The 16,572-nt window shown below is 34.5% G+C and overlaps 1 protein-coding gene across 6 annotated transcripts in view; it reads right to left on the bottom strand.

The window, feature by feature from the left end:
• MSRB3 (methionine sulfoxide reductase B3) overlaps positions 1-16,180 on the bottom strand; it is a 40,832-nt gene extending 24,652 nt beyond the window's left edge. Inside the window, exons 1-3 of one of the 6 annotated variants that reach the window (XM_087967949.1) lie at positions 15,930-16,167; positions 8,981-9,124; positions 6,257-6,383 (exon numbers count right to left, since the gene is read on the bottom strand). In XM_087967949.1, the coding sequence (XP_087824075.1) occupies positions 6,257-6,332 (76 nt within the window). In that variant the 5' untranslated portion in view covers positions 6,333-6,383; positions 8,981-9,124; positions 15,930-16,167. Of the gene's footprint in view, positions 1-6,256; positions 6,384-8,980; positions 9,125-15,844 lie in introns of all 6 variants that reach the window. The other 5 variants (XM_087967951.1, XM_026667773.2, XM_087967952.1 and 2 more) reach the window with 5 other exon arrangements.
• Positions 16,181-16,572: the final 392 nt, after the last annotated feature.

The raw sequence follows: 16,572 nt of genomic DNA, 5'->3' as shown, positions 1-16,572 counted from the left end.
CTGGATATAAGGGGAATGAATATGATAGCCATGAATTCAGAAAATTCAGCTAAGAAATTAGGAACTTAAAAGACTAAGAATTCTAGAGCTTAGTAAAATGCATGTTGGTTTTAAAGACGAGTTAAAATAAAATGGAATGTAGAAACTTAGGAACATGTGTAATTATCCTTAATAATATAAAAGTATCATTTGTAGAAAAAGCAAATAAACAATTCTACAAATATTATAGTTATATGAAGTATTGAAAAATAAGATTTACAAAATAAAATCTTTTTATCCAATAAAACTGAGAAGCATGAAATAGTTAAAGAATGCCTCGTAATGCCTACAATTTGATTAAATAAGTTTCTTTTAAAAGTTTATTAATTACATATTTACTATATAACAAAATAATATGGAGAGATTTAATGTTGTGAAAGATCTCTCAACACATAGATTAAGAGAATTTGACAGAAGCTTATTGAGTTGACTCCTGATAAGGAACAATTTAAAGATCATATATGCAGGAAGTGAGACTAATACGCATTCCTCTGCTCTACTTCCTCTCCAAGGCACAATCATCTGCATTTCTCAAATCCAATTAAAAATCAAGCAGCAAATAGATAAGGCATATTGTACACAGAGGAGGATTATACATATCTGCTGCTCAGCAGAATATTTTAAGGATGAGCTCTTTCATTTATCTCCAAACATAATGAAAAGAACTAACAGAATGTGAAATTGAAATACTCTATTTTATGCAGCACTCTAGCTGAAATGGAAAAAGACAATATGGAGAATGAACCAAATAACTGATATATAAAAGAGTGCCAACATAGTTTCAAAGTAATATTTATTCCATAGAGGAAGTTATTAAGATAATGGATGAAATTTTTAATATATTTTTTTCTAATACTTAATGGAGGCAGCTACATAGCTAAAAAACTTTAAAAATGAAAATAAAATATTTTCATTCTGCAAAAGTTATCTGTTCTTAGCTTTTCAAATGTGTTCAGCAATACTGCATTTGTTAAGATGTGAATCTTAGATGAATTCATTAATCTTATGGTTTGTGAACAAAAACACTTCCTTATTAAACTTTTTAAGACTGCAATCCTTTACATATTACCTGAAATATAATTCGCTTTGAATTTAGACAGATTACTTCTAAGATTGCTCTTTCATTTTAGACATTTATCTCTCTCATTATTTGATAAATAACAAAATATAGGCTAGTGTGGCAAAGCAATAAGAAGTATGGCTATAGACTTACAAATGTAAACAGATACACACAAATAAATATTGAACATGCTAGTTTCATCATTTCCAAATATTTTAGGCTATAAGTATGTATAGTGAATTTTTCTAAAAGCATTCAGGTGTTTAAGAGATTAAGATCTTAGCTGTTATATTTGGCTTGAACAATTAACATTTTTCAAAATAAACTTTTCTCCCAGTTTTTGAAGAATTTATGCTTGATTACATCTCTACAAAGGGTTTGTTTAGCAAGATATATACCCTTATAAAGAAACCATTGTATTCTCAAAATAGAATGACTAGAGCAATCCATCTGTATGTCATTTAGTACAAGGAGAGAAAGGGCAGGTTTAAATTACATGGTATTGAATTGCAATTTCCTAACATTGAGTGCTTTTCTGCTTTTTTACCCTCAATCATTACTAAGGAGTATTTACAAAAAGTAATTTTAAATTTAAGTAAAGATGTTTCTTTTTTCCTCCTCTTTATACCATGTAAAAAGAAAGTTAGTAAGTGCTGGTCTCTATCAACTAGCCACATTATCTGTACACATACTTTTTAATAGTACAGAACCTTAGCTGTTGGTTGTAAGGTCCTGAAAAGGAACATTTTTATTTCTCAGACGATACATTAGTTTTGATTTAAGCATTCTTTAAAAGTAGTCTTTTTGCTGTAAGGCCTACATTTATTTCTGTAGAACTTATTTTAATGGAAGACTTTGAAGACCACGGCTTGCAAATCAGAAAATTTTTCTACATCCTGGTTTTTGAACCCAAAATATAAATATAATTTCCTAACAGTAAATGAGGTATCTGCTTTATAACATTCATATTATAATATTCATATTATTTTAAGAACTCAAATATTGGAAATTTATATCTTCAAACTATGAAACATTCTTTTATTTGAAAGCAAAAAGGTTAGAAAAGCTATGTTAAAATTCCCACAAATGTTATTATATAAACTTCAGAATTTAAGTCATTATAGTTCATTGATCATATACCATGTCTATAAAGAGGCTATTTGTTTCATTTTTTTAATTGTCTATTCTACTATTTTAGGACACAAAGCAGAGAAAAATGAATAAATAAAAACACAAAGTCCAATGTAGCATGGGGATATTCTCTTATTTGCTGTGGCAAATAGAATCCACCACTTAACAGACAAAGAATTCAAATGGTAACAGAAGAATACTTTTTTAAAAAAATGCGTACATTTTAGATTATCCTCAAGCTGTGAAACAATTTGCTGCTTTTAATATGACTGAAGGTCAACTAAAAACATTTGTTTTTTCCTCATTTTTTAATTTGTAAACCACTTTTGGAGCCCTTTGGGAAATATGGAAGCTTGTTCTTTGCTAAATTCCTGGGAAAGACAATTTGAAAATTCTTCTTGTCATGTATTCATAATCCTGGGTTTGTATATAGATTTGATTTTGGTCAAATTTAAAAGCCAAGTAAATACGTTAAATAAGGAAAATAGAGTTTCCACAAAAGGTTGAGACTATACTCAAGGTTATAAAACTGTAAATAATTACTGCTAAATATTTACTATTGAGAATAAGCCAACACATTCTTCCAAATATATGAGCAGCCTCTGCAACTTAGACTTGTTAACTCATTGAAGAACTCATAAGCACATAAACCTTACAGCTCAAGAGATCAAAACAATGAACTAATTACTGAATCTGCTTTAGTTTGGTTTTTTTTAAAAAGTAATTGAAAATCTCAAGTCACATTTTTGATTTTCATAAAAATATCTGTGTAGGGTTTTTTGGCCACAAAATAGAAGTAATTATCTTTTGCCTTCTAAAGTCCCCCCCCCCCCCAATACTCTTACCATCCTATCTGTATCACTTCTATTGACATTTCAGAATTGGGCAAAGATGGATGTATTCAAGAAGGGACAATAGGTACTATAAGAAGTATGGTTTAAAATGTCTTTTTTTCATTCCTGTTAATTTATTGATTTTATTACATTTTTATGGTGCCCATCTCACTTGCTTGGAACTCTAGGGTGGTGTAATAAAACCACAGCTTTCTACTATTAAAAACAATTAAAAAGTAAAAGCTACAACTAAAACACAACAATAAAAAGACAGAGGAGAATACACTCTAACTATATACAGTATACTGTAACCATTTAATAGGCTCTACACTTCCTTGGGGTCCCCAAATCTGATGTTACATCCAAGTTTTGAGGGCCTTCCAGAAGGCCAGTCTCACTGGGGCAGAAGGAGGGAATAATATTCCACTTATTTTGGTTTTATTAGTATTCAATATGATATTGTTGTAACTTCATGAGGTATATTAATAAAATATGAGACATAAACACAATTAATAATAATAAATTTAAAAATAACTAATAGCATATTTTAAAACCATAGATAAGGACACTATATAGATGAAATATAATTAAATTGCATAGGTATAAAATTCAAAATTAAATACATACAATCAAACGATTAACGTGATATGCCCAGTACCTTCCTAGAGACGTACTGCAATTTTAACTGTGAACATCAAGAAATGTTTTACAAACAGCACATAAATATTCCGCCAATTAAATACACAACACTGTATCTAAATATTTATTTAGAATACAATCACTTTGGAGTTAGAAAGCATGTGTGTCTTTCAAAACATATTCAGCATTAATTTAATTAAAATTATGTAACTACTTTTTCCAGGTTTTAAAGGGCGGGAAAAGAAAGCATTCTACTGCATGCAAGAAGTGATGAAAGCAAAGAACAGTGTTAAAAGGGGGGGAAAGTACATCTTTTAGAGATGAATCTGCTCATACAATACAAACTCACAGCAAAGCAAGGTAAGTTTTTCTCCTATATAAATGTGGCACTCTGCTACAGAAAATGTTGGTAGGTTTATTCATAAATTCAAAATTAGTAGATATTTACTGGAAGACAAAATCACAGGAGGTAATATTTGATTTTTACCTTCCAAATTACAAAGTTAACAAACATAAGGAGTCAAAACAATAATGTACTAGTATTGTTAAAACTTATTTTAAAGGTATTTCACTAGTAATGCTACTTATTAATTTGCTGTTTTTCAAGATCTTTAAACCACTAATTAAATTCTCCAGTTACAATACCAAAAAATGTATTCAGGCTTAAAACTTAAACTTAAGATTTGGGTATTACAGAACAGTATTTTGGTAATATATAAAAAAAACCTAATTAGTGCCATCTACTGGAATTTGAGAGCTATTGTCTTTTAAACTGAAATTTTTCTAGCTCATATAGTAGAATAATCTATTCTTATGTAGTCAAATTCCAGCAATTTAAAAAAAAATTTAAAAAAAATAAATACATGACATAAAAATAGTTTGCACTTTAAATAATATCTGGAAGAAAACAAAATGTGTATGGTGAATTTGGGACAAGATAACTGTAATTATATGAAGGTGTTATCTTTTTTTAAAAGGATATACTGTATTATATGTATAATTCTAAAACTATCTAAAAGTATATACATGTATACATTATATTTAAAATGACATGTTTAAATGTATTCTTAATGTTTTAATTCAAAAACTGTAAATGTATAAATAATATATACTGTGCTTACCTAAGTCAATTTCATGACCATGTCATTTATCAGTTCCAGTATCTCTGAGTAATCTGCCTTTATGACTATTTATATTATAAAGGGGAGATGCAGGGTATCCGAGAAGCCAACTCTCCCTAATGGGATAGCCCCATTCCACTTGTGCCAACAGAAGAGGCCCCTCTATGGATGTCTGCTAAGGAATTGAAGCAGGCAGAGTCAAGAAGTCTCTTCCTGTGGCCTAAACACTTGTGAACATTTTACCCCAAGAGGTGAGAATTGCCCCATCTCTTTTGGCATTCTGGAAGAGTATTAAAACCTAACTTTGCCAATTAGTGTGGGGCCCCGAGGGAGCGCTCACTGCTGAAGGTGACTGGCTGATGGGGTAAAAAGACCTCATCCCTGTCCTGATCATCTCTTAGTTCTCTTAATTTCAGTTTTAGTACAGTTTTTAATCATATTTTAATCTGTGTAGATTTTAATGTTTTAATATTTTAATTATTTTTTACTTGTTTTATAACTTATAAGCCACCAAGAGTCGCCTTGCAGGGAAAATGGGCAGCATAAAGATTTGATAAATAAATAAAACAGATGAGAGCTTTTTCTTCTGCTGTGAAGCATGTTGCCTGTTTTCCTTCCACTATTAATCAGCTCTTATATCCATACTTTTATTTGGAACTTCCAACATAATAACATGGTAGAAACGTGTTATTTGATACTTTACTGGTTGTCCAAGTGGAAATGTTGTCTATATATGTTCACAGGCATGCAAATTGAGGGGAAGCTTCCAAAACCATGACAGGCCTTCCAGAGACTAAGGCTGGATCAGCATTTTGAAGAGTGATTCTTCACATTGCCAATGAATATGTTGAACAACAATATTGTTTATCCTTTTCTTTTGCATTTCAAGGTGGCTTCTGCTTGATTTGCAGAACTAGCAAATACAAAGATAAAGTTATGATCAAAAATTGTGGAAATAGAGCAAAATAGTGGGCTAAATTAGTACATAATTTAAAAAGCAAATTTCATTAGCAACAGCTTATAAGAACTTTGCATTCAATTGACGTATTATTATTCTTAAAATGGCACTGAATGTTTCCTAAGATCAAACATATTGCCCCTCACCAGATTATAGTACCCCTTGATAAAAATATAGTGCTAAACTATTTAAGACTACTGTTACATTTAGAGAAAGCAAAGTGCCTATTTATTTATGAACTAAAAATACAATCAAATTTATCAAACCTTATGTAGAAGCTAAAATGGTAAGCCTTGTTACCAATTATTGTTAAAAAAAGCAGTGACATACAATATAGTGTGAAAGACTTTCAGCTTAGTTAGCTTTAAAAAGCTGATTCCTTAGCAAACCACAGCCTATTATTTCCTGTAGCAGAGATGCCTACTCTAGTAGAAAGAACCTCCATATGCATAACCACAAGTAGCACCCAGTCAACCTGAGGGAAGCCCACAGGCTTGCAGGGCCACTGGCTGGCTCTTTGTCACCAAATGCAGTAGGTTGAATGCAGACATCACTGTAATATCGTCACCAACACAACCAGAGGCAAAGAACAGGGGCAAGAGCTGAGTAAGGGAAAAAAAAAGATGAAAATGAAATTAAAACTTCAAAAAATTAGATACATTCATAGCAAAAATGATGACTTTTTTTCTGAAAAGAAACATACAACATATAATACAAATACACATGTATTAAATGAGTTTCTCTCATTCCTTGCACAACAATCTAGCAATTATTCCCAAGAAATAAAGCAACTTACAAACATATATACACAACAATTTTAAGAAAATGATTTGAAAATGATCACATAAACATTTCAGAAAGAAACATGGTATTTTGTTCATTTATTATTTTAGTTTGCATTTAAGTTCTAAAAGTTTTAAAAATAAGGAACTTACTATTACACAAACAATTATTACCTTAAAATAGTTGAATTTTTAATAATACCCTCCATAATTATGCATGCAGCAAGACCTTTCTTTAGAAATGAAAAAGAACTCCACATGCATTAGACTGAACTCCTCAGAATGGACAAAATGAATCTAAGGAAAGTTATATGAGAGGCCCATATTAAAGCTGTTCTACATAATAACCACTTGCTGAGTTACATATTTTTAAAACAATTTCTAATGAAAGCAGCAGAACTCATCAGAAACATCTAGTGCAGAGTTCCCCAACCTTTTGGGGTTCATGGCCCAGGGAGGAAAGAGGTGATGATTTGTGAGAGAAGCAACTGCATGTGTGGGAGGGGCAAGTGCATGTGTGGGAAGGGCAAGTGCAGTGCCTGTGATGTTTGCAGCAACTTGTGTAAATGGGACTGCGAGCACCCATGAGGAAGTGCGTGCGAACAGGGCTGTGTGTGCACCTGCAATGAAGCTTGTGCAAATGGGGCTGTGAGTGCACTTGGGGGCACGTGCACCAGCCGGGCACTTATGTGACCCAGTGGCAATTAGCCAGTGGCCCACAGGTTGGGGATCCCTGATGTAATGGACAAGTACACTGTGTAAGAATCATACACAATTTCTTGTGCTGTACTCATGTACTTTAATGTTTGTTCAGATTAGAATGCATTACAAAGTTTCAAATATATTTATATCAAAAACTGATAATTATTGTTTGGAAGTGCTATCTATTTCTCTTGGATAATTGATCAAACCAGATAAGTACAGAAATATGATTTGTAGGCCTGTAAACAGCAAAGCTGTTATAAACCAACAATATATCAAGAGAGTGACCTGAATGATTTTTTAGACTGGATTTACAAAAGAGGCTTGCTAAAGTTTTGAGGAATATTGCATGAATGGACAAAGAAGAAATGAATCAAATCTACAGGATTGTTTAAATAGACTCAAGAGTAACACTTATTAGAACTAAAAGGAAGGAATATAAAATTGGTTTATTTGATCAAGGTTAAGATATTTTATTTCTGGTAAACTTCAATGGGCTTTCATTGCATTAAACTATTACAGAGTGAAGAGATACTAAAATTGTCTATACTTGTGATGAACTCAAATGTCTATATATTTACTTTGTTTCCTTGCTATATTCTTACTTTTCTTACTCTTTTCTTTCTGTGCATTAACAGATAATCCAAAATCTTCCATTATCAAGCTGTGATTGATGAGGGATCAGCAGCTGCCTTGTTACCAGCTAGGCAGCTAACTTTTTTTTACCTTGCATTTGTACTGTTCTGTGAGCTGAGTATCTTCACCTTGAACTTGCTATAACAACGATCAGCCTTAGACTGTTAAAAAAAATCACTAGAATAATATCAGTAAACGCCAACAATAGCAGATCACATTCCAACTGTAGTTCATCTGCCCATAGGTGTCAGCAACAAAGCAGGATAGGTTATGCCTGGCATGACATCAGAGCACAAACCCCTCCTTTCTGTGTCTGCAATATGATACTGATGAAAGGCAATTCATAGTGATATCACTGTGTGTCCACATATATTTTGTAAGCACATCTTGTTGGGCCAGTCCAACCAGTTTGTTTTCTGTTGGCAACTGTCTCTGACTGGCTGTGAGCAGACTAGTTCAAGCTGCTGGAATCTGTTTTTGCTGGCAAGGTATAATTAAAGCATTATTTTATTTACTTATTTTGCTGCTCTCTGTTTGGACTATTTAAAAATTTCCTGGAAATCAATATATTGATTATAGTACAGAAGCCTAGGCTTCTACCATAAGTTGTTCGGAAGTGTACTTAAAAACTTCTGGACAAGATTTCTGGGAAGAAACAGCAAGAATATGTTGCATAGATGGTCTTCTGATTATACACCCTTAGGTCCAAATCTCTGTACTAGATGGATATGTACAGCGCTATCCCCATCCCTCAATTTGTTTCCTGCTATATTTTTTTCATTATATCTTGAATTACTAATTTGCTTTAGAGTGTATCTTAATAAATACTACTTGGATTAAATTATTTCAAAGGACAGGTGCCAAATGTTTATAAAAGCAGAAGTGGAGACAATAATGAGCAAGAAAAGATGTAATTTGCATGAATGACTGCATAATGATTTTGTTTTCTAATCATGCACAGAGACCATTCTCTTGGAGAAGGCAATCAACTAATAAAAGAGGCATACACATTCCAAGCAAGCAAATGAAAATGTATGTTCACTTTGAGAAAGAGAAGTGTGCAGTGAAAATGTAATTACCTAGCAAAGCTGTAGTTTTACTGGGGTCCAGCAGCTGATCATAAAAGGTCTTCCTATTCTGTTTCATCAACTGTAGCATCAGGCAGCCTGCACGCCTACCAACTGCAGCCATCTGTCTTGTGTCAAAGCCTATGACTCAAGCAACTACAGTGCAACAGGGAGAAAGGCAGTGATATCACTCTTCAGGTCAGGCAAAAAACAAGGATGAATTCTACCTCTAAAAAGCTGGGTGCCCCAGGAAGAGAATTTCTAGAACACTTTAACTTAGCAATTTATGACTAAAGATGTTCTCTCCATTAAATGAGGAACAGACCATCCCCTAGTGGTTAGCAGGCAAAAAAGTGCAAACAGCAAGCTTGTGTTGCTAAAGCTAGATAAAATAGCTTTTGCAAGTTAATGCAAAACAAAGAATAAAATGTTGATTGACTTGCCCATGGGGAAAACAATTAAATGTTTCAAAAGTAGAATACATCCTGTGATGAAAGATAATTGAACATTTTAATAACGTAATACCACTTCAGATTGTACTTGGATGAGAATGTTTTAAATCCTTCCCCACCTAAAAATAATCCCACACCTAGTTTTAAAACAGATTAGTTGCTCTGTGCTGCACTGTTATAGGCAACTACTACTACTGCAAGAAAAAAAATCAGAAGTCTGATAGCACCTTTTCAACTAACAAATTTTGTTAAAAGTCATAAACTTTCATGAACTGCCTCATTTTATCAAATGCATGTGTTGCATAGTTTATAAATTAATTTTCCCTCATGAAAGCTTATGTGTTTTAGCAAAATTTCTTAGTCTGACAAGCTACACCAGACCTGATATTCTGCCACATTGTCTAACAGAGTTTTCTAAAATTTTCAGAAGATAACCAGATACCGGGAGACATTCGAAAAGGATTCTCTCAGATTCTAACCATTCTTCAGCATAAAGTTATACCAGTGAAACTTAAAATAAGATTATGACCTACACTTTTTAATTTCTTAATGTTTTCTTACAATCAACCTTAATGATTTAATTTGAAGGCAAGCTATACATTATAATGCATTTAGCCAATCACAGGAGCTGGGATGGGCGTGGCCTGCACATGACCCATTTGGCTCACAGGCTGCCAGTTTGACACACCTGATTTAGAACAGGCTGGATAGGGAATTCTGGGAATTGAAGTCCACACATCTTAAAGTTGCCATGTTTGAAAAAATGCATATTTATAACATGTAATACTGTCAGGATTCCCTTGAGTAAAGACTTTACTGGCAGATATAAGGAATATAAAATTATTTATCCCCTTGTAAAGCAATTTATGATTACAAGTTAAAACAGTATAATTTGGCACATAAACACATGAAACAGCTAAAAACAAGACAATTAAAGCAACACAGTAAAAAAAGACGGGAAAAAGGCTCCCATAACATAGAATTCCTATCACTAGAGGGAAACAGTCACTCTTAAATGTTGTCCAAATGATGACTTATATGGCATGTCTTAAGATCGCCTCTTTCTCAATTCCTGCCACTGTACACAAATAAAAGTTTATCAAAATTATCTCAGGAACAGGCAACAGCTGACAAACTACAGCTTACAAGTACAAGTACCAGTAGTCCTCAACTTATCACTGTAATGAACTCATAATTTTGGTCGTAAGTCATGATGGTCGTAAAGCCAGTCACTTTGTGATCATGCTTGAATTTAGTTTTTTGTGGTAGTCGTTAAGCAAACATTGCAGTTATTAAGTGCCACAGGCTATTAAGCGAACCCATTGGCCGGAAACCAGAAATAAATACAATTTCTGGCAAAAACTGCAAATAACCCTAAATACGGGTTGGTTATCAAGGGTTAAAAATGGGGAGAGCACATATCATAACTTCAAATCCTTAAAAGCCAATTTCAATATTTTTAACTTACAGAATTTTAAATTGCTAGGATTTTTTTGAGATTTTTTTGAGATTTGATATAAAATTTGGAGCATTTTTATTATTACATTTTTTTTAAAAAATAGCAATTACACTGTGGAGTGAAATTGTACAATGATGCATAACCACCTTTCCTAATATTCTGAGATTTCTAATAGCCTGAAAACCTGAAAACGAAGTATTTTTAAATGTCCTTTTCTTTATGCATTCCAACAGCAAAAAGAGATCATTTCTGAATCGAGATAGTCTGGTTATCTGACTGAAAGGCCCTCTTTGGCATCAAAGTGCTGACACTAACTTTGCAAAGACTTGGGAAGATGATCAAGTTTTACATATATCAGCTTCAAAATGGTAACTTTGGTAATTTTCTAGTAGAAGTTATGTGGTTGGATTGTTTTGAGGAAGGGTAAACTTTTCTCTTTTGAGATTATCTTGGGTCACATTGACAAACAGAATAATACACTTGGCTCTGTTATTATATTCAAGTACAAAAACCTAATAATAAGGAAAAGCTAATGGCAGTACTTTACTGAGCTACCTACAGAGGATTTAATATACTATATATCTGACTAGAAAAAAATCATTCTGCAAGAAAATAATAAAACTTTTGTTTGAAACTTTTAAAACTGCCTTGTGTGTTCCGACCTGCATTCACTTTCAACATTCACTCATTCCATCAAAGGATAAAAGCTGACATATTGTCTGTTCTTGGCAGAGTTACAGAAAGCCTTATCTCAACCAACAGCTGGAATTGGTACTGTGTGTCTGGATAACTGTAACCTAAGAATAATAAATACCGTTAGAAGATCAAGCAGTGCTTTAAAAACTTACAAAATGATTTAGTTATAACTTATCACTTGTATTTCATATGGCTAATAAAATACATTTCTTCCTTCTATAAAAGGCAGAATTGATATTCAGCAGGTTCTGACCAGTTCTGGAGAACCAGTAGCGGAAATTTTGAGTAGTTCAGAGAACTGGCAAATACCACCTCTGACTGGAGATTTTACAGTATCCTTCCCCTGCAACACCCACCAAGCCACACCCACAGAACCGGTAGTAAAAAAAATTGAATCCCACCACTAATAAAAGGGTAGTAAAGGCAGAAAGCACATAGGCAGTCAGATGATTAAAAAAATCTTTGATTTAGAGTAAAATTTAATGCAGGAGATATCAAAGAATTACCTTCTTTCGCATCCCCCACATTAAATTAATTAAATAAAGACCCAATATGGTTACAAGGTCAAATGTATTTTCTTAAGCTCCATGTTGGATACCTAACATCATTGGCATCTCCTGCATTAAGCCTATTCTAAATCAGAGATTTTTTTTTAATGAACTATATACCAAATCATGTGCAATTCTTGCCATACAACTGTGTCAGTTGTAAAGAAAACAAAAAATATGGTAATTATAAATAAAACTCAAAAATAATAATAAAAAACCAAAGATAACACCACCACCCCAGATAGGCAGCTGCAGTCCAAAAAACATTAAACAATTTCAAGCTCTTTATTGTGGAATTGTAGCAGGATGGGGATTTCATGTACTTCTGGAAGTAGAGCATTCCATTAAGTCGGGACTATTACAAAGAAGGGCTACTTTCTCATACCTTACTATATCCTGTTTTCAACAGACTCCAAGATTGGCAGATTTAATAATATCAAGTGGTGTGGCCTGATGTAAATAGCCATGTACACAAACATTGTTTCCCATGCAGGACAGTAACTTATTTATCTTTTATCCAAGATGGAGTCAAAGAACAATTTATAGTTACAATTCCAAAATGCTAAATTGGGATTTCAGGCATTAACAGCAGATTTCTGTTGCTGATGATGGATGCCATGGTTCTCTCCCCAAAAGAGGAGCAGAAAGAAGAGTAGAGACATTTATGGGCTGGATGCTGATAAACAAGTCAGATCACAGAAATAGCTCTTTCACTGCTCTGAGCACCAAAGCAATGCCCAACTGAATATTTTTAGACAGTGCAAACTAGTAACTTGGAAAGCTCATTGCTTTTCATATAGATGGCACAATGGGAGGGGTCACCCTTGCCAAGCAAGTTTTCTATTTATCACCTGCTTTTCACACTCAGTCCATGAACAAATTATCTGTCCAATAGCAACTATTATAACTCAATTTAACTAAAATATTCTTGTATTCTTAATTAAACAAGTGGTTAGTTTTCTGCTTGGCAGAAGAAATATGGGTAGAACACTACAAGATTTGAAATAAAGGAAAAACTAAAATAACAAACAAACAAAATTTATTTATAAATAATAAATAAGATCTTAGGTTTAGCAGTTTGGAGAAACCAGTAGTAGAAAGAAGGCATATTTCCAAATGTTCCTGGTTAATTTATCGTATACAAGTGTTGGCTGCCATAAAACTCTGCATTTATAACTATGATCTTCACCTCTGAACAGGAAAAATAAATAGCTTTGCATTGGTTTGTCAGTTTAGAGCCATGAGGGCGAACCTATGGCACGCGAGCCCCAGCCAAACTTGCCTGCACTGCGCATGCGTGCACCTCCCAGCTGATTTTCGGCCCGTTTGAGGCCTTTTTCGCCCTCCCAGAGGCTCGAGGGAAGCCTCTGCAGCCTCAGGAGGCCGACAAACAGGCCTTCCAGAAATACCAGAAGTGTCCATTTTCAGCCTCAGGAGGGCCTCTGGAGCCCGGAGGAGGCTGTTTTTGGGGCTCCTGGGGGCTCGAGGGAAGCTTCTGGAACCTTTGGAGGCTGAAAAACGGGCCCGTTTTGGTGCTTCCGGTATTAATATGGGCTGAAAATCAGCTGGGAGGCACGCACATGCACAGTTCAAGTAAAGGGGGGGTGTTGTGCGTGCATGCGCTGGGGGTGTGGGGCGCATTGCATTGTGGGTGCCAACATATGCGTGCTTTTGGCACACCACAGCAAAAAGGTTTGCCATCACTGGTTTAGAGCAAAAAACATAACACAATCTTTTTCTTCAGACCCAAGGGAAAAAACGTATCTTTAGAAGTTAACACTGAATATGGTGTTTGAAGAACAGATTAAAACAAATCTAGTACTCTCTTAAAAATTAATTATAACGTAAATCTGTGTTGGAAGAATATGTTATTTCCCCTATTTTCCAAACTTTAATTGATTTTGATATGTGATAGTGTAAGCTGCCTAGTGAGATTGGTGGCATATAACTTTAATAAATATTAAATTACCCAATTATCAAAAGCCTTTATATTTTTATGGGATGGGGAATATAATTCAATAAAAGATAATAAGATTTTAAAAATAACATGAGAATGTTTTGCTTAAACTATCAAGCATCAAAGAGCATTTCTGGAACTCCTTTCTTCCAAATACATTGGAACAGCCTGACATAATTATAAAAAATATTTTTCAAAAGCAAACTCAGTTTGCATAGGAGTCTTAAATCAAAAGATAAGCAAAACTGTCTTTGAAATCACTTGGCTCTCTTCCTCTTCAATCTTGATTTCTTTAAAAAAATATTTGAGTTTTAAAAAATAGAAAGTTGGCATGCTGCAATAATGCATGTTGTCCTTGCAAAGATCCATTGACACTCCACAGAACAGCCTGAGAAAACGGAATTCTAGAAATCAGTTGCTTTGAAATTGATCATGCTCACCATGACATTCACATGGTAAATATACTTTCTATGGCTATTTGAATATTTATAAAATATCAAATAGGGTCCTGGCCCAAAACATTTGCCTAATCCTGTAATAAGACATCATGTGGCTTGTTTGGTTTCATGATACCACATTAAATTAATCTATTATTGTTTGTAAATCATGATTTGTGTTGCACAAACCCAGTCAATTGTGGTTTATCCAGCAAAATATGGCTATAAACAATCTACTCGTTATAGACTATTATCTCTGGTAAACCTAAAGTGTCAGAAGAAAACATGATCAATATGAGAACTGGAAAGCAATATATATATAATGTGGTCCAACCACATTAAATGTATTTAGATTATATTAAAGGTTGATTGAGATAAAAATCCCCTTTGTTAACTTGCATTAACTGGAGAACCCTGAGAAAAAAATTTGTTAACTCTAAAACAGTTACTCTAATCTCTAATCCCTACAGACAAGCAAAAATTTCTGGATTAATAACAAACTTTTGCTGCATATTAATGTAATGGAAACAATAGCACGCTAGTTGGAACACACCCTCATCACATCTCCAAACCTGGCAAATTGTCAGGGGCCTTATTTCTGTATGTCAAATGCTAATACTTCCTATGAACCTTTAAGGAGATTATTCGCTTTAAAAGTGATGCAACATCTCCAATCCCATTCAGAAGAAAGTGATTTTTAAAAAGAAAAAAGAAAAAAGAAAAAAAAGGAGGGCTGACTTCCCAACTAATTTAGAAAAAAAAAATCTTCAAGAACTCCTTCCCACATTCCCAACCTGAATATAAAAAACAGCCAAAATTCCTACTTTGGTTACATATTGAACGCTATCACATAATATCTGTATTTAGTTACAGCCATCACCCAGACGGATTCAGCCTAATCCTGAACAGATACTCTTGGTTTGATTACATACATTCAAAATACAGGTTTATATCATCCCAATCTTATCCTTGTCTAATCAGAAGTATGTCCTGTGGATATTGACAGGGTTTTCGGAAGCAAGTGGAGTCAGGGTAATAAGGAAGAAAGGTGTCCTTAAATTAAACCATGCTTAAAACAGTTTATTGTGGATTATTCGACTTCGCTGGACACGAATGACAAGGTAGTTTATGATGACTACAACTTTAGATGGAACTATCTGGATAGTCAACCTTACTTAATTCTACCAGAGTTAGTTAAGGAAAGCTATCGCTGCTGGACTGGAATACGTGTCTCACGGCAGTAGGACCCCTCCACCTTTTTTCTTCCTTGCTCATCCCCGCTACAAAGCGCCTCCAGCAAGCCATCGCCCTTTAATTTTCAACTCACCGCAGGCCGGATCGAATAATCTAGAAATCCGAATAGAGAGACGAGAGGGTAACCTTGCCTTTGCGAGGGGCTACGGCTCCCTTACCTGGTATCTGCGTAAGAGTCGCTGCCGCCGCCGCCGCCAAGCAAAATAAATTCAGGAGTAAGGGAAGCTCGGCACGCATGGAGAGGCGAGGCAGAAAAATAAAGCAGCAGAGCCTTGGCAGGAGAAAAGGTAGCTACTGTTTCCGCAGCCGCCTCGGGCCAAAGGCGTCCTCCACCCCCCCACCCCCACGGTCCAGCTAAAGTCCAGGCCAAGCAGCCTCTCCAAAAGGCATGACGGGAAATTCCTTGGGCGCCAGCAGCTCAATCAGCTCCAAATATGAGCATAGAGCCGAAAGAGACCGCTACCGTCCCAGGGCGGGGGCGGAAGGGAAACGGGGGGTTGCACGTGTTTTTAGGGCTTTAAAAGTCGATGTCGGCCAGCAAAACTTTACTTTGGTTTTTTGTTTTGACTTCATTTGCAACTGAGAATCCATAGAACCCTATAGAAATTTATAAAGAACTTTAATAAAATCATTTTTTTTTCTCCTCTAAGTTTGGTCCAGTCCAGGTATGACTCCATCTAAATGTAACATACGAATTCCTGATACTTTGCCAATATCTGACCATTTAATTCAGAGATGTTTCCAATTCAGTGGCATGACACAGGAAGCAATACAAGTAGTCTTTAACTTACAACAGTTCCT

This window comes from Notechis scutatus, chromosome 6, assembly GCF_049901735.1.
Source record: "Notechis scutatus isolate UNSWTSFEM ecotype Mainland chromosome 6, rNotScu1.2, whole genome shotgun sequence".
Taxonomy (NCBI): Eukaryota; Metazoa; Chordata; class Lepidosauria; order Squamata; family Elapidae; genus Notechis; species Notechis scutatus.
Note: the sequence above shows the minus strand (reverse complement) of the source record. Positions and strands in the feature narration are given on the sequence as shown.